Consider the following 18,409-nt stretch of genomic DNA (forward strand, 5'->3'; position numbering starts at 1 on the left):
GTAGCGAGATCTTTCGTCGCGGACGTACGCCGTCCGGATGGGCGGCAGTTCCCCCACACCAAGCCAAGCGCACTTGGAGAGCTGTTCCTTCTTTCCCCATGTATCTCCGATGCATCAGGGCTAGTTGGCTCCAGTCCAATGACCGGAATTCACTTATCAGTGTGCATCCAAAAAGGCAATGCGATGTTCGCAACCAATTTCCGATAACTCACTACAGACGCTGTGGACTGCACGAGTCGAAGATATAAGCAGGCGCAGATTCAGACAGTTCCGTAAGATGCGCGTCCCTCTTCTACAGTTCATCCCTGGCATTGTTCGCTTTGATCATGTCGACAGCCGCTGATAATGGTGTCAATGATACGACTCGCAAGAAGTGAGGCATGTCTCTGCTCACTGGATTTGCTGACCATTGACACTGCAAGCCTAATTCTCAATTATTGCTTCATCGCTCTCTCCGGTAAGACTTCGGACAACCTACATCATGTTCGACTTCGAAATAACTTTCTCGCAGGCCTGGTGCTCTATGAATATATCATCACAATTAGCGACGAAATACAACTATTTTGGGACCGGCGTCCTACCACCTGGTCGTTCTTCCTGTTCACTTCCAACCGACTCATCATGATTGGTCTGGTCGTTACTGGGGCTTTAACGGTGGCACCGGCCGATCGTGTGACGGTATGTGTTTCGGACTCTCTCTGAGCTCACGCTCATAACAATGATTATGATAGAGGTACATTTGGCCTGCAACGTAATATTGCTCTTGCTAAACGCTTTATCGGGCAGCTGCAAGGCTATTTCGTTGCCGTATGGAATACTACAGCTAGCGACCTATACACTATGGGCAGGTCGGTCATCATTATCCGTATCAATGGCATCTACTTAAGCCGAAGTAGTCGTATCGACGCTGCGGGTTTATGCTCTTAGCCGTCATAGTCGTCACAGCTGGTACCTGAGTACGGCTACGTTAGGAACTGGGTTGGTCCCACTGGGAATCAATATCGTGAGTTCTCCGATGATCAAGGGATTGCTCATGGACGCTAACGTCACTGGGACAGTTTGACCTTGTCAAGTTGACCTATTCGGTTCTGCCGGGAACGAATGAGTGCCAAGACATCTACAACTATTCAAACGCGCTTCCTCCAGGGTGCTTGTCTCTACTTCCGATGCTCCTCGTATCTTGCACTGCTTCTTATACTGACGAGTATTCGATTTTAGTGACCATCGCTTCTCGCACCAGCGCCATGGTCTCCGACATCATAGTCATTGTGGTGACTTGGTACTACACTTACAACCGATACCGATACCCGCTCCAACTGCAAGATCAACCATCACTTACATTACTGATGCTCAGAGATGGTGCGTGACCGACGGCTTCCTGGCCATGTATTCATTGAATCCCCACATTCACATCCATCCGTAGGAACCCTGTACTTCATGTAATACACTCTCATTTCCTCATTCTAGCTATCTGAAACAGGATTGAACAGAATTTTCCTTGTGATGAATATCCTGCGAATTGTCTTAGATCATCTTAATGTTGGCACAATCCTCTGACGCACAGTGGAGGCTTGCTGACTACATATGATCTGCAGACTATTCAAGTCCTACAGATCTTCATGATTCCGTGAGTAGACTGTTGGGCGATAAGACAAGGTAGCCCTGACAGTACCGGTTCCCAAGTATCTCGTCTATCCTGATCTCCCGATTCCTCCTCAATATTCGCGCCGTCGTGCACTCTATGCAGGAAGGCTCCTCCACAGACTTGCAGGATTTATCGTTTATTGATGCGTCGACTCGCCTACATCAACAACTAGAGCTTGGTGATGATGAGAGCGTTACGCTTGCAGGTACTTGGCCGACGTGGAATCCTTCAACTTCATCTGACTGTATCATGCAGGAACAATCGAGCTGGATGATGTGGTAGACCGGGACCAGCTCGACTTGAAAAGTGGATCCGTTTTCGGAAAGAGTGATAGCCCAGTGGGAACTGGTGACAATGTATGATTTATCTTCGAAGTTTGCGAAAGATACACCACAAAGTAATTTTCTCGTGCTGTAGTGTTTGTGGACTAATCGGATCTCGTATTCTGGCAACGAGATTATCAAGCTGTCAGTCTTCGCGCAACAACTCACGAAGGTGACAGAAGGCCGATTCAATGGGACGCAGCGGCTTTGCTTTCTATAAGCTGGCCTCTCCATTGACACGATTGACTCCCACGTTAATTGAGGAGCGCGCACTTTTCTTATCTCTGTGCCGGTATGACCGGTGCGCTTTTGACAGGATGTATGGCAGGTGTCTTGAACACGAGTTTGCGTGAGATCAGTGGTCAACTGATCTCGGAAGTTGTCCACAATCTAACGCCAGTATTCGAAGCGCACCGTGACACATATGTTGCTATGGCGTTGCACGCTTGCTCATACTTCACTGCTGGTAGCAAGTTCCACCAGAGCTTGGAGATGGCTAGGGCAAGTCTTGCCAACGTCAGATATCGGATCGCATCCGGGCGATTTCTGACCATCCGATGCGCTCCGAGTTAAGGTTTGCTGCGCCCCATGAAAAGCTGCGCAGGACCGGGTATATTGACCTTCATTGTCATTGGGACAACAATCGTGGAAGTAAAATGTCACTTCGTCTTCTACGCATTCCCCGGCCCCGCACCCAAAGCCACAGCCTACAGCACGACATTTGCATGTGCTTGCCCGGCATTGTCCATGTAGTTTTTCCCGAAGTACCAAGAGTGGAATGAAGCTGCCAAATTGCACGTGTGGGTGTCTCAAGATGCAGACGGTTCGTCCACCTGCGGCCAATCGAACGAACTGTTAAATAGTTGCTAACAGTCTGCGTTAGCCCCCATCCGTGCTCCCAGTGCTGCTATGGCGACTTCCCACTACGACTCCATCGTTGCTTCCGACCAAGAGAGGTCAGATATCGTGTGCTATCATCATGCGAGCGGCCGTAGTCTCACACTTTCGGTTGTCCAGCACTGCGCTCAGATATTGCTACATCTCCATGTCTAGTTGGTGATCGCTCGACTACGACCTGCAATACAAAGCTAAAGGAACAATTTTCTCCAATTGGACAGCTATTCTGCTCTACGAGTACATCATCACTATCTGGCGGGAAGTGACGCTGGTTTGGAATCGCCGTCACGGTTCTGCCTGTTTCATCCTTTTTCAATTAAATCGGCTTGTCATGCTTGGGTTGATAATCACCGGGGCATTGATTGTGGTACCTGCGAGCCAGCTAATGGTGAGTTTTCCTGCTACATGAGTTCCTCGCCCATGGCCTGAACCCTCCTACAGAGGTATTGCGCACAATTCTGGCAACATGATGTATCACATCTGATGTATATCCAGTTGCAAGGCGGTGGTATTTCCTTACAGCATCCTGATACAGGCTACCTATGCTCTTTGGGCTGGTACTTTACTTATCGTTGTTTTGCCGTTGCTTATGCTCACTTTGTGTCATGCAACTTCTAGGTTTGTCAGCAATTCGTGTCTTTGCTCTTAGCAGTCGTCATCTAATTCTCACTGCGGTGACACTCATCACGGGCCTAATTCCTTTTGGAATCAATATAGTGAGTGCAATTGCATATTACGTTGATTTCCTGTGGCTGCACGTTGATGCGTAGTACTTAACCTGCAGTCTCCAGTACCCGATGTCCCCCAATATGGATGTTTGCGAATTTGAATACAACTATTACGTTCCCCCGCAGTGTTCGTCCAATTTGAATGTCCATCTGTAATATGTACCGCTCATTACTTTTGCAACACACAGTTTCCACAGTGGCCAGGGCGAGCTCGATGATTTCAGATGCAATTGTCATCATTGTGACCTGGTACTACACCTACACGCGGCATCGCAATGTGTTTAGACTGGACTGCCAAGCGTCACTGGCTGCGTTGCTCATTCAAGACGGTATGTAATGACGTTCTCTACGCCCTTAATATACCCTTACGACAAATTTGGTGACAGGGACATTATACTTCGTGTATGTTCATTCGCAGACCTCTCGTTGTGTGTCTTGTCTAACATGCATGCAGAATATTCCTGATTATGAACATCGCCAGGATCATTGTGGTTTGCACACATGTGCGTGTCATAACGGTTTTGGCGGTCCTTCTCTGACCTGATTCGTCCATGATATTTCAGATCATCGACATCGTTCCAGAATTCATGGTTACGTGCGTGTGCCAGGCTTTCTGCATGCCGTGGCAAGTATTCTAACACTCGTGTGCGCCTCAAGCCTCTCGACCGTCCTCGTATGTAGATTTTTCTTAGATGTCCGGACCGTTGCTATCTGCATGGCAGATCCAAGCTCCTCTGATCTACGGATCCTGTCCTTTCCCCCCAACGCAAGTCGCGAATGTGGGTCGCCGATTGGCTGTGAGCCTCCATCTCAATCTGGGCCTCAGAGGTCCGTCAGTTTGCGTAAGTGCTGTGCTGCGGTATCCAACCCCTACGTTACTGATGGTGAGGTGGCAGGGTATCTGGGTGGTATGGACGAGGACATGAACTTGGAGCATGGGAATAACGGAGATGCACTCGAGATTGAAGAGGAACTAAGATTTTGCGAGACGCAATCTGATATGTCCAGGTGCGCATGATAACGTCATAGCATGGTTTATGAATGTGACGGACAGGCTGTATGGAGGGAGAGATACATGGACGCCCCTGTGTATCATTGGACATTGGCATTTCACGCGCGAGAATCATGATAACGACACTGGCCATACACTCTAGCGACTCACGACCCTTACAATCACTATTTCATAACATTCTCATTCGTCCCGTCAAAGATGAACAAGGCTCGGGGGCAAGACTCCCACAGGGTCCGTCAGACGATAGGAATCGATCATGCTCGACGAGTGTGTCCCCCACTCTACTGGCCTCAAATCGATATGGCGGTGTTAAGAGGCAGCTAAGGAAGACGCGTGGGTAACTTCTGGGACATGCTCTACTTCACGTGCGCGGACACCAGATTGATCTATCCACCTGCACGCACATCAGGGACACCCCACCCCGACTTACTGGGGGCCATCCATATAACGTTCACATTCATCGAGAGAGTTATGTCAGCCTTAAAGCGTATCGCCCATAAGTATGTGGCTATTATTACCTCCAATAGTGAAGCGGAGTCCACAGAAGCTCCAGCACGCGGGTGTCCAGGATACTCAAACACGTTTGCAATCTGACATTATCGTATGTATGCCCCCTCCTGTGGTTGATGGAGCTTATATTTAAGTAGTATGGAGGAAGCCCGACACCTGCCCTCCTCGCATGAACGATCCTGCGCTCGCTATGCCAACACCGACTCAAGACCAAATCATCGAGACGGCGCGTAAAAAGTAAGACATAGTAGCTGCATACTGTTGCGATTGCGCTGACGCCCAGGCTTATAGTGCCGCCCTCCAATATTGCTATGTGGCAATGTCGGGTTAGCGCCCTGATCTCCCGTAGGCCCCAACGTGACGGCTTGGCCTGATGTTGGTGTTCGTGGTCGCACAGGTCATCTATCCTATGAATATTTCATCACAATCGGGAGCGAAATCAACATGATATGGTGCCATCGACGCACTACGCCGTCCTTCTGCCTGTTCCTGATCAATCGAGTGAACATGCTTGGCCTCATCGTCACTGGGGTGTTCATCACTATGCCTGCGAGTAAACTCACAGTACGTGCCCCTTCTAGTAGTACGGTGCATATCTGATTGCAGGTCCAGAGGTAGGATGAGTGCCATTCTGTCGCTGCGTGGACATATGGCTAAGATATTCACAGCTGCGAGGCAGCTGTCCTGCCCTACAACGTGTTTCACGTAGCTACCTATGCTACGTGGGCCGGTACACTCTCCTTGGCACCTAATTTCGTATCCCATGACTCATGAGCTGAGATCTTCACAGGCCTGTCTACGCTCCGGGTGTTTGCACTGAGCGGTCGGAATGTCCTCCTCACGGGAATTACGCTGATCACAGCTCTATTCACCCTTTCCATTAATATAGTGAGTCTCAGCGCCGTCCTGGATCGTGTGGCTGTTGCCACGGAACACTCAATGTGATGAGCACGTGCAGATATTGAATATAAGACTCACATATCCCTCCTTTCTTGGCCTGGATGCGTGCGACTTTACCTACAACTGGTCTATGCCGACGAAGTGGTCGTGCCGTTCCTGTTTTTTGTTCATCGTGAGCGGTTTGTTGCAGCTTGCTGAGTGCTACCGGCTTCCAGTGTGCACCGCGTCTGGGCTGAGCTCGATGATCTCAGACACCATCGTGGTGGTCATCACATGGTACTACACGTATGCACAGTATCGAAACACACACATGCTCAAGATGCAGGCATCGCTTACCGGGATGCTTCTCAGAGACGGTATGCCCCTTTACACTCGGAGCGGGCTTTTTCGCTTACAACGAGCATGGATACAGGGACGATGTATTTTGTGTATGTGGCTCTGGTGCCATCGTCAGTTTCCCGTTGCCGTCTTATTCTTGCATAGGATATTCCTCGCAATGAACACCCTTAGAATCTCGTTGAACTACCTCCACGTTCGCAGTCTCTGTGTCCTCCAGCGATCTCAGTCCGACTGACCCGCTTCCTCCGACGATCTCCAGATCATCAATATAATCCCGGAGTTCATGATGTCGTAAGCACGATCGAGAATCCGCCGTACGGTGTGGGAGATGACGGACTGGACGGCGGCAGGATATCGACCGTCCTTGTGTCGAGATACTTTCTGGATCTGCGGGAAGTGGCCTATGACTCGACGCTCGCAGATCCGTGGTCTGGGTCTGGACTGTATAGTCTTCCGTTCCTTCGTCCGCCGTTTGGAGGACGTGAACGGTGCGCCCAGCGGGAACCGGCCATGTATGTGGCAGATGCCACCGCGGGTATATGTGAGTGCACGTCTGCGCTCGCACAGTGTCGACCTGACGACTTCCATGTACAGCGGAGGGACACGGAGGGACGAACACGCCCGATGGTGTGCGTGAAGGCACGAACGACGAAATGGTGTAAGCCCACTCCGAGTAATCCGGAACCAGCGTAGGTTGAAGGAGCCGTCTATCAGTCTGCTCTCAGTAGACTGACTCCGAGCCGAGCTTACATTAACTGTCCATTTGTCGCGCGCATACGCTCTTGGGCTCGCTCATTGGTCCCCTCCGGGTATTTACTGGTGTTTGTGGTCTCTCTTGTAGTTCGTTTGAGTCTTCGTCGCCGTACTCTTTACTTCTTACTATCGCGGCGACGAAGGTATCTCTCTCTCGTGTATAGTATCAGTACGACTTCTTAATATTGTAGTAACGAGGGCATACCTTTCGCTAGTTATATGCTATACGTGAATAGCGACGTCGGGTTACAAATGGTACTAAAGACTGACTTTGATATTTGAGATACTCACCGGGAACTTTATTGCGGCAAAAGAAAATCTTTGGGCGTTTTCTCCGGAAGCAAAGGCTATTCTAGATATCCATCCCTGGTTGTCAGAATGAGGCAATGCAGTCAGCGGCTCGGAGGTTCCTGAGGTAGGACACCCAGGTGTCCACAGACATATATGAAATCAGAACGTCGCCTCCCATTCCACGTACTTACTACCGTCCAAGGCTTCCACGCAACGTGATGATACAGCGCACCTGTGCGAGTCAATGCCCAACTGCCACTCGTGGCATTTCAGTTGAAAATGGACCAGAATGTTGAGACGTGAAACCTAGCGCTTACATCGCGCACCTGAGTCCCCGAGTTGGTGCGGTCGCTCTTCCTCTATCTGCTGCACGTCGCGGCCTACCCCTCTGTTGACTAGAGCTCTCAGACGCATGGAATATTTTTGACGATGCTTTATATACGATGTAAAACCTGTATATCAACGCCGTCGGTTGATGTTGCTCACAGAATGCAGATCACTTGACGAGGTGACTCCTTCGCTTCTCTTTAAATTCCTGCCTCGTTGGCAATTCCGGATATCTCTGCGTCTAGATGTGCACCAAAAAGTGGCGTAACCCAAGGTTGAGAAGAAACGCTAGATAAGCGGCAACCTACTCGCCCAAAGGAACAAGCATAAAATCATCCAATTCTGTTAACTATCAGCTGGCCACAATGCTTGACCGTTGTGGCACGAGTGGGCTGCAGGATTATCCTTCCACAACTGAGGACGTAGTACATACCAGCGAGTTGGATCAAATTAGCATGGCATGACGTAGTCTCAGCCGCATTTGGCGCTCTCTGAGGGTTAGCCGCATCGCTGTCAGTCAGCGGTCAGCAACCACAAGCTAGAAGAGCGAGCACATATTATATATACATACAGCGTCCACACTCTGGATAGCCCCTACACTATACTGTGAAACCAGACGGCCAGCTTCAAGTTGGAGTCAGTCTCCGGTTCACCCGCGCCGCCATCAATCGGCATCTGAAGGCGATCTCGCTTGCTGAGCCCTCCGGGAGCACACACCGGCTCAGCGTTCCAGCCAGAGCGACCACACCTCCGGTGCTGATACTAGTACTAGTGCCCCTTGAGGCCGCTGTTCGCGATACCGCATACCCACCTCGCCTGCATCCTCCTATCCCTATCTCGCGCACATGTTCGACCCGCGCTCGCCGACGTCACCGTGCCAAAAATACCGGGCCTGCTGCATCGTGTACGGGCTGCGCTGACGCTCGCACACCCAGCCCGGCACGCACCAGCGCACCAACGCACCAACGCACTGGCGACGGTACCGGTCCTCCCCACCCAGCCACCCAACCGCGACTGCCCCGCACGCAACTTGAACGTCTTCGGAGCAGCTGAGGACGACGGACGCACACTCGAACTCGAAGCGGCACCGTGATCCCACACTCACAGCATCAGCGATACCGTGCCCGCGCGCTCTAGGCTCTAGATCTTACGGTTACTCACACTGCCAGCCCTCGGGCCTCAGTCGTCAGTCCTAGTTAGCCGTGCATTCCGACCGGCCGCACCCTGTCCACTGAGACCGAAAGCGAAACGGGAGCCCTCTCTATCTCCCTGCGCGAGTCTCGAGTCTCGAGTCTCGCCGCGCTCGAAACCCGAGAACCTTAGACTCTGGCTTCCGGATCGCGCACGCGCCCGTGCCCTGGAACTTTCCTGTCTCTCCGTCTCCGTCGATTAAGAACCTTAGCCTCTTACAGGGGCCGACATCGCAAGGACAGAGCAACGTGCACCCGCCGACCGTCGACCGTCGCACGTCGCACAGCGCCGCCGAGCACACTGCACACAGCCCGATCGTTGACTGCCGCCTCCGACATCCGAGCGTCTGCGGTCACCGCGCGGAAGAGTTGGAATTGGAAGCGCGAGAGGTCCTTCGCAGTGCATCGTGCGCACAGAGATTAAGAGGCTGGACCAGACGCACGCGTCCCGTCCCCGTCCAATCGCGCAAAGTTAGGACGAGTGGGACGAGAATAGACGTAGCTCACGGTGAGTACCAGAGTACTGCGGCTGTCTCGACCTTCGACCTCGCGTCGTACGTATCTGCGCTGACCCCAGGCCCGCGTAGGACCATCTGCAGCACCGCGTTCCAAGTGCACTCTTGTTGTACCGCACCGCGTCCCATCAGTGCTGCTGCTGCATCTTCTATACACACGACACCACAAAACCTGCCGCGCCGCCGTGCTTCGTGCTTGCGCGTATCGCGCGGAGACATCCCGCTACACGCCCGTATCCATCACGGCATTCTGCATTCTTGGTGCGCCTCCCTCCGCCCCTGTGCATAGTGCGACCGATCGCCTCCTGACTATACCCCTGTCCCGCTCTCCAGACACATCGCCACCATCGCACCATCGCACCATCGCACTCTACACACACCTCAGGCTCATCGTTTCTCTCCCCGGCCTACTTTATCTGCACCCCTGCATCATACACTGCACCGGGTCGCCGTCGATCCCCACCACCACCACTAATACACCCACACATACCAGACCACCACGGCGACGCTCACGCTCACGCGTCCTCCTCCCGCCTCCGCCTCCGCCTCCGCCGCCACCCGTGATCGCCATCGCCGCGGGACGGACACACACACCGCTCCCCCCACCCCTACCACCGCCCCCAGCACGCGCGCCGACCCCGCCGAGATGCCCCTCCTGAGCCGCAAACATGCGTCCTCGAACGACCGCCCCCCGATCTCGGCGCCCCGCGCGCGCACGCACTCGCAGACGTCGCAGGCCCCGGCGCACCCCGCAAAAACTCCCAGCGCGCACTCCGCAAAAGCCGCCGTCGTGCACCCTGCTGCGAGCGCACACCCGACTACCAGCGCACACCCGACTACCAGCGCACACCCGACTACCAGCGCACGCCCAGCAGCCCGCGCGTACGCCCCGTCCGCAAGCGCACACGCATACTCCACCGCCCCGGCGCCCGCATACTCCGCTGCCCCTGCGCACGCATATTCAGCTGCCCCGGCGCATGCATACTCTGCTCCCACGACGCACGCGGCGGGCGGCGTGCCCCCGGTGTACGCGCGCTTTGCGCGCACGCCGTCGCTGAACGCGGACGCGAAGGGCCGCGAGACGGACGCGGAGCGTGCGAGGCAGCGCGAGCGCGAGGAGGGCCGTGCGAGGGAGAAGGCGCGCGCGGGAGGGCCCGAGCGCGCGGCGACCGCGAACGCGAGTTCGAGCGCAGACGAGAGGAAGAGGGCAGACGAGAGGGACAAGGAGAAAGAGAAAGAGAAGGACAAGGACAAGGACAAGGAGAGGGAGCGGGAGGAGCGGCGCGCGCGGCGGCGCGAGCGCGAGCGCGTGCGGCAGGAGGAGGAGAGCCGGGAGGAGGAGCGCCAGGCGCGGCGGCGCGAGCGGGCGCAGGGTCTGGAGCGGGATGAGACGCGGGCGAGGGAGAAGAAGAGGGAGCGGGAGAGGGATAGGGAGCGAGAACGAGAACGAGAGCGGGAGAGAGAGAAGGAGCGAGAGCGGGAGAAGGAGCGAGAGCGGGAGCGGCGCGCGGAGCCCGTGTCGCAGGCACCATCGCAGCCCGCGCCAGCAGTGCCCCCCGACGCGCACACGCACACGCACACGCAGGGGCAGGGGCAGGCGCCGTCGCGCCCACCGCCGGAGCCGCATGCTCGCCCGGCGCACCCCGCCGAGCCCGCCGCTGCCCTCGACGGCCCGCCCGCGCCCGCGCTCCTGCCCGCGCCGCGCTTCTCGCCGTTCTCGCTTGCCGCGCCGCTCCCGCCCGGCTCGCACAGCGTCGATGTGGGCGCGCCTGCCGAGCCTGCGCCGGTGTACGCGCAGGCGCAGATGCAGGCGCAGGTGCATGTGCAGGCGGACGCGGTGCAGTCGCAGGCGGACGCATCGCAGGCCCTGGCAGACACCCAGTCAGACACATCGCCGTGCCAGACAGACACATCGCCGCGCCAGACAAACACAACGCCGGCCGACGCTGTGCCGCCCGCGAGAGGACAGCGCGGAGCACACACGCGGGAGGCGGCAGCGACGGGGGAAGCCCACGGCGCGCGGCCGCAGGTGCAGGTGCAGGTGGCGGGGCGCCCGCGGCACGCGAGCGGGGGCGGGCCGCCGCTGTCGCCGTCGTCGGGCGCGCGGGAGGGCGGGAGGGGGGAGAGGGAGCGTAGGGGGGAGGGGGAACACGTGCGGCAGAGGGAGAGAGAGCGGGAGAGGGGGAAGGAGAGGGAGCCCGTGCGCGCGGCGCTGCCGACGCCGCCGCCGTCGAGCAGCGGGGCGTCTGTGGGCGGCGGGCATGGGGGGGCGGGGGGCGGTGTGGGTCGGCAGAGGGGGGCGGTGAACGACGCGCATGGGGCGGGATCGGGCCATGGGCGCGAACCGGAGTCAAGCCATGGACGCGGAGCAGCGTCAAGTGATGGGCACGATGCAGCGTCAAGCCATGGACACAATGCAGCGTCGAGCCATGGGCACGGCACGGGGGCGCCAGTGATGAAGGCGGCGAGCGCAGGGCGGGAGAAGCCGCAGCCACCGCTGCCGCCGGCGGAGGACGCGGTGGCGACGCGGACGGCTGTGCGCGATGTGGACGTGGGGGCGTCGTTGAAGACGGCGGCGGGGGGCGTGCTTCCGTCCGTGCAATCGCCGCTGACACCGCGGCAAGACGCGACTGCGGGCGGTATGCACGACGCGTCGGCTAGCGGTATACAGGACGCGTCGGCGAGCGCTGCACAGGACGCGTCGATTAGCGCTACGCCGGACGCGACGGCGACGCGGACGCGTGTGGAGAGCGCGGGCGCGACCGGGAAGCCGCGGCGGAAGTACTCGCTGCTGGCGGCGTTCGGGCTGGTGAAGGGGAGGGACAAGGAGAAGGCGGAAGAGGTGAGTGCATTGTCCCATTCTGCTTGGGCGCCTGCTATGGCCCTGTATTGCTTGGCGGCCCGACGGAGGCATATTGGGCGTCGGCTGTGGCGTGCTTCGCGCGAAGAGTGTCCGCCGCTGTCGGTGTCACCGCTGTCAGGGCTGATGGGGGTGCGCTCGATCGGGGCGGGGCGTGGGGGAGGCGACGGGCGCTCCGTTGATCTGCGAGGGCGTCTGCATGGCAGGAGAGGCGCTGGAGAAGGCGTTGTGCCGGATGCGGATGACGCGTGGTGGGCGTCATCGAGGGCGAGGTTAACGGGCAGGGCCTGGGCTGCCGGGGCCTGTGCACGGGCTGCGTCTCCCAGGACAGGACGAATGCCTGATTGTGTGTCGATTGGCAATGGGCGGTCTCGATTGGCAATGGGCGGTGGACGTGTCTGGCAGGGGGCGCGCGGCGCATGGCAGGGGCGCGCGGTGGCTGGCAGCGGGGGACAGTCCCTGCGACGCGTGCGTTCCTGGGGAAGGCGTGGCGGGGGAGATGGAATGCTGCTCCGCGTGCTGGCGACCAATTGTGCCCGTGCCCGTGCCCGTGCCCGTCGCAATGCCGGCTCCTCTGCGCGCGGGCACCAGGAAGGAAGCCCCGCGCGTGCCCTGCCCTTGCCGGTGCACCCTCCCCTTCTTCCTTCTTATACCCCGCCCGCGCAGCCCTTTGCCTTTCCCTCTCTGCCGTCGTGTCTCTCAGTCACGCCGTCCGTGTCTCCCATCCACGCCGCCGTTCCGTGCCCCGCGTCATGCCCGTCCTCACGCCCGTCTATCCGTCCTTCCAGCCCGACCCCGCCGCCCGCGCCCTCCAGCCCGCGCCCAAACGGGACGCAGACGTCCGCCGTGTCAAGCTCACCAGGCGCCAGACCGCCACCCCCAAGCGCAGTGAGCCCGCCCCCTCGGTGCGTCCCCTCCCGTGTCCTGCCCTCTTCCCTTTCCTTTCTCCTTTTCTCTCCTTGCAAATGTTCCTTGTCTGTGCAAATATGGCTTGCCCGTGCAAATATGGCTTGTCCGTGCAAATATTCCTTGCCCGTGCAAATACTCCTTGTCCGTGACGCCCCCTCCCGCGCGCCCCCTCGTCTCGTCTCGCCAACGTGTCTCGCGTCGCCCGCGCGATCCTGCCGCTCCCCATGGCGATCCTGTCTTCTCCGGGCGCCTACGCGACGCCCCTTGGCCGCGTGCACGCGGGCTTCGTCTCCGTCCATGGCGAACGCTCGCACGCTCGCACGCCGATCACGACACGCACAACGTGCGTGGCGGCGATCCCCCCTACCTCTGCCTCTGCCCCCGCGCCGCGATCGCGATCGCCGCGCACACCCACCCACGTGCCTTGCCCTGCGTCCGTGCTGCTCTCCCGTTCACCGTCCGCCGTCCGCCGTCCAGCACACCTGCGTTGCCCGCCGTCTCCCATCTCTCTCCGCGACCGACGCTCATCCACACCCCTTGCCGCTCTCGGTCTCTCGTCCACGCGCCTTTCCTTGCCCGTTTGCTTTCTTTGGTTTTATTTGCTTTGAACCCGCTTCTCGCCCTCCCGCTAACCTTGCCGATGCTGACCCTGCTGCCCCCCACAGCCCCTCGCCCTCTCCGCCGCCCCGGGCCCGGGCCCGACGCGCTCCGCCTCGCAGACCACACCCCACCAGCCGCCGCCCCAATACCACCAGCCGCCGCTCCAATTCCAGCACCAGCCGCTCCAGCACCAGCACCAGCCGTACCAACTCCAGCATCAACAGCTGCCATACCAATACCAGCATCCGCAGCCGCCGTACCAGCAGCCGCCATACCAGCCGTTCGCATACCCCCAGCAGCAGCTCCGCCAAGAGGCACCCGCGCCTGCATCCCCGACCCACGCTTACCCCCACCCCCACCCCCACCCACAACCACACGCGCACGCATACCCGCCCTCCGCGCACTCGCGCACGGGCTCCGCGCCGGCGCCCGTAGGCTCGTCCCGCGCGGCGTCCTCGCGCACGGGCTCGTCCTACCCCGCATCGTCCGCCTATCCCGCGTCTTCGCGCGCGGGCTCCTCGTACCCCGCGTCGTCCGCCTACCCCGCGTCCTCGGCGGCCTACCCCGCGTCCTCGCGCGCGCCGTCCTCGCAGGCGAGCGTCGTGAGCCCGCGCTCGGTGCACCGCAAGCTGCCCCCTGCGCTCGACGCGGAGAGCCTGCGGCCGGGCGTGCAGCGGGACCAGGACGGAGAGGGCGCGCGACAGCGCGGACAGGGGGAAGAGGATGCGCGACAGCACGAACAGCAGGAGGGAGCGGGGAGCGCGCAACGGCATGGAGAAGAAGCCGCGCGCAGAACGGACACGGACGTGCAGGACGGCCCGCAGCAGGCGCGCGCACAGGGCTCGCCCGTGCCCTCGAGCAGCTCCGGCGTGCACACGCAGCGCGCGCACGCGTCGGCCTTCGTCGCACCTGCACCCGCACCCGCCCCCGCGCCCCCGCGCTCAGATCCACCCGCACTCCAGGATCCAGACACGCTCCAGGATCCAGACACGCGCCCGCACGCGCACGCGCAACATGTGCACGTCCCCGGCGCGGAGCTGCACCCCGACCCGTACGAGGGCGTGTACGCGTCCGCGAGTGAATCCGGACATGGGCACGGGCACGGGCACGGGCATGGCGATGTGCCCCCGCGAGGACCCGTGCGCGGCCGGCCGAGGATCTTTGCCGCGATGGGCGAGGAGTGCGAGCGCGAGACGGGGTTCAAGGAGCGCGAGGCGGGGTTCAAGGAGCGCGAGGCGCGCGCGATGAGTGACGAGGAGCAAGGAGAGGGGGGAGGGGAGGCGGTGCGTGGGCGCCCGCTCGCGGTGGGCCCCGGGCTGGGGGCTGGAGACGGCGCGCAGGGCGGATTTGGCGAGGACGTGCAGGGGGGACAAGGAAGATCTGGTGAGGACGCGCAGGGGACGGTTCGTGAGGACGCGCAAGGGATGTTTGGTGAGAACGCGCAGGGGATGTTCGGCGACGACGCGCAGGGGATGTTTGGCGACGACGCGGGCCGCGGGTATGCGCACACGCACGGCTACCCAACGCCACGCTCGCGTTCGCCGGCGGGACCGGGACCGGGATCGGAAGCAGAAGACGTGCGGGGGCGCGTGGAGGACGCGCAGCGGGAGGAACACGACAGGGCGGCGCAGCGAGAGGAGCAGAGCAGGACGGCGGCGCCGTCGTCGTCGCTGCCGCCCGGGGGGCGCTCGGTGAGCGTGGAGCGCGAGGATGAGCGGGAGCATGAGGGCGGGAGGAGGCTGCGCAAGTTAAATAAGCTCCGGCGCGGGTGGTCGCAGGATCGTCGCGGACGGTCGCGCAGCGCGGACAAGGGCATGGACGTCGACAGCGACAAGGACCAGGGCAAGGACAAGGACAGGGAGAAGGACAAAGATAATAGCAAGGACGAGGGACGCGCGCGCGACGGGCACCGCCTGTTCGGGATCCGCATCGGGGCGTCGTCCTCAGGCTCCAACTCCGGCTCCGGCTCTGGTTCTGGTTCTGGTTCTGCATCTGCGTCCGCATCCGCCTCCGCGTCAGGGTCCGCAGACGGGCACGCGCCGCGAGCGAAGCACGGGCTGGGCATCCTAGGCATCGGGTTCGGCGTGAAGGCGATGACCGAGCGGCAGGTCGAGCGGCTGGGCGTCGCGCGCGGCGCCGAGAGCGGGAGCGAGGGCGAGAGCGACGACGTGCGGGACAGGGACACAGACAGGGACAGGGACAACCATGGGGACAGGGACAGGGGGCGGCGGACGGGGAAGCTGAGGAAGGAGCGCGGGCGGCACGGCCGGGAGCGGGGGGAGTCGGTTCAGCGCGGTGAGCGAGGGGAGTCGGCCCAGCGCAGTGGGAATGAGGCACAGCACGCGCCGAGGGAGGCTCAGGGCGCGCTCGAGGCGGGGCAGACGGTTGGCGGCGATACGGGCGCGGAGCGCGAACGGCGCGTGGACCCCCCGCCGACGCCGGTGACGCCAGAGGAGTACGCGCGTGCACGCACACGGCGCCGGGGCGCACGGCTTCCCGCACGGCCTGCGCTCGAGCAGCAGCAGCAGCAACAACAGCAACAGCAGCGGGAAGAACAGCGCGCGGAGGAGCCGCCGAAGCCAAGTGGGCCGTACCCGCTCGTGCGGCACCTGCTCGCGCCGCCGTTGCTCGCGGGGCTGCTCGTGCACCTGAGTTTCGCGGAGTGGTGCGGGCTCGCGCGCGTGAGCAAGGGCGTGCGCGCGGCTGCGGAGGGCGAGGCGGCGCTGAGGGAGTGCGTGCTGGAGCGCTTTCTGGGCACGGTGGGCTATGTGCGGTGGGTGTGGGGCCCTCTTGACAGCGCGGAGGCAGGTGGGCGCGAGAGGGAACAAGGCGAGAGGGAGCCGCTGACGCTGAGCCTGAAGGTGTGTTTTTGCCCACATTCTTGCGCTCCTGGTACTTCTGGCTGTGGTTGTGGTCGCATCTATGCTGACGCGCGTTCCCACCTCAGGACCTCGGCAATTACATGCGCTGCGTATCGATACCGTCACACCAGTTCGAGGCGTACGCGGCCGCGTACCTCCGCGCACGAGGGGACCCTAAACAAATCGAGACGAAGGACGCGCTTGCGGCTGCGTGCCGTGCGTACACGCGCGTCGTGCTCCGTCTGCGCGCGCAGGCCGAGGCCGAGGCGCGCTACGCCCCGCCGCCGCCCCCTCAGCCTGCCTTCATGGAGCGCAGCACGAGCCAGGGCCGCCCCGGCGCGTCGCGGAGCCCGTCGGTGACGCACTACCGGCAGAAGTCACGCGGCTCGAGTCGCGCGCCGTCGCCGTCGTCCTCGTTCTCGCATTCGTACGCGCCGGCGTTTGGGCCGCGCGCGCGGAGCACGCAGACGCACGAGAGCAGCGGGGGCGGACGCGCGGACTTTCAGTCGCCGCTGGTCCGCCTCAGGCGCGCTCCCCTGCTGCAAGTGTTCGTGCCGTCGCCCGAGGGCGCGTGGCTGTCCGATGCGAACGTGCTGGCGTGTGAGGGCGAGCTGCAGGCGGCCGGTGTGATGCGTCTGATGCGCGCAGGAGACGTCGTGTGGGACATCGCGGTGGGCGACGAGGCGAACGTGGGGCGCATGGTCTGGGACGGGTCGTATCTGATTGTATGTCTTTCGCGCTTGATTCATTCGATATGTTCGCGAACTGACGGTTGCGGTGGCTGACAGGACTTGGACTACACATGGTCCCCGATCGGCGACGTGCCGCACTACCTGCCGACGCTGGCGTTCCCGCCGTCGTACTTCCACCGCGTAATTCGTACGGCAGGGGCGGGGAATCCGGTCTGCCATATCGACATCTCGTCGTGGGGCGAGGAGATCGCGAAAAACCTGAATATGGTGCAGGACAGGGCACGCACCGAGACGTAGGTCGCCCGCTTCGTGCGAGTGTGCTGGGTACTCACTAGGGCTTTTTGTTGGCATGCAGGCCGCAAGGTAGCCACCATACGGTCGTGCGGTGGATGAGTCGATCCAAGTTCACGATCCGCCCGCCCGCGCCGGGCAAGCCGATTCGCATCCAGGTCCCGCCGAGCGTCGGTCCTGGGCCTGGACCCGGTGGCGCGTGGGTCGTGGACCCGAGCTGGTATGGCACCGTCGTCGTCGAGACAGAGAGCACAAACGAAAGCATTGCGGATCTCCAGGCGCGCTGTGGCAACGCGTTCCCGCCGAGGGCGACAGGCTCGAATGCGCGAGGGAAGAGCGAGAACAAGAAAGTGGAGGACAGGCAGGTGTTCAGGATCTTGAGGGACAGAAGGTGAGCCGCAGTTCATTGCATACGTGGGTTCTTATGGTGTGCTGACAATGTTTGCGTGTCAGCCGTCCGGGCGAAATTTGGATTCGGACTGTCACTGACAAGGAGAGGCTGTTGCCCCGTTGAAGGTGCTTTGGTTCCTGCGTGAGAGGGATGCGGACGAGGTGTAATGAACATCGAGCAAAAGGTTCAATGTCATGGACTGCGCAAAAGTATATGCTGCTATTCTCTTCTTCGCTATATTGTATGTCCATAGATGTAGCCTTACCTGTAATATTTTGCTTCCTACACTTGTTTTTCAAATCTCTGTCATACTGTATCGAATGCCGTTGAATGTCTATCCTGCTTGGCAATTGACGATCATTGGGAGGATAGGAC

General features: G+C 60.2%; 2 protein-coding genes across 2 annotated transcripts; both read left to right on the forward strand.

The window, feature by feature from the left end:
- Window positions 1–326: 326 nt before the first annotated feature.
- POSPLADRAFT_1142489 (hypothetical protein) lies at window positions 327–7,016 on the forward strand (the record flags this gene model as incomplete). The annotated part of the gene is given in 31 exon segments (XM_024485432.1): window positions 327–373; window positions 423–457; window positions 512–678; window positions 937–1,003; window positions 1,219–1,359; window positions 1,596–1,627; window positions 1,748–1,850; window positions 1,901–2,001; window positions 2,021–2,042; window positions 2,285–2,484; window positions 2,722–2,791; window positions 3,087–3,253; window positions 3,368–3,422; window positions 3,484–3,581; window positions 3,657–3,720; window positions 3,782–3,922; window positions 3,980–3,995; window positions 4,048–4,096; window positions 4,157–4,188; window positions 4,224–4,266; window positions 4,316–4,421; window positions 4,490–4,601; window positions 4,986–5,105; window positions 5,260–5,352; window positions 5,407–5,441; window positions 5,465–5,683; window positions 5,774–5,845; window positions 5,906–6,003; window positions 6,206–6,371; window positions 6,614–6,895; window positions 6,949–7,016. The coding sequence occupies 31 exon segments, from the start codon at window positions 327–329 to the stop codon at window positions 7,014–7,016; spliced, it is 3,021 nt and encodes a 1,006-aa protein (XP_024338954.1).
- Window positions 7,017–16,965: 9,949 nt separating this feature from the next.
- On the forward strand, window positions 16,966–18,157 carry POSPLADRAFT_1046571 (hypothetical protein; the record flags this gene model as incomplete). Its single annotated transcript, XM_024479069.1, has 4 exons — window positions 16,966–17,385; window positions 17,449–17,645; window positions 17,708–18,034; window positions 18,097–18,157. The coding sequence occupies 4 exons, from the start codon at window positions 16,966–16,968 to the stop codon at window positions 18,155–18,157; spliced, it is 1,005 nt and encodes a 334-aa protein (XP_024338955.1).
- Between the last annotated feature and the right edge of the window lie 252 nt (window positions 18,158–18,409).

Source organism: Postia placenta (assembly GCF_002117355.1).
Source record: "Postia placenta MAD-698-R-SB12 unplaced genomic scaffold POSPLAscaffold_7, whole genome shotgun sequence".
NCBI classification, from domain to species: Eukaryota; Fungi; Basidiomycota; class Agaricomycetes; order Polyporales; family Adustoporiaceae; genus Rhodonia; species Rhodonia placenta.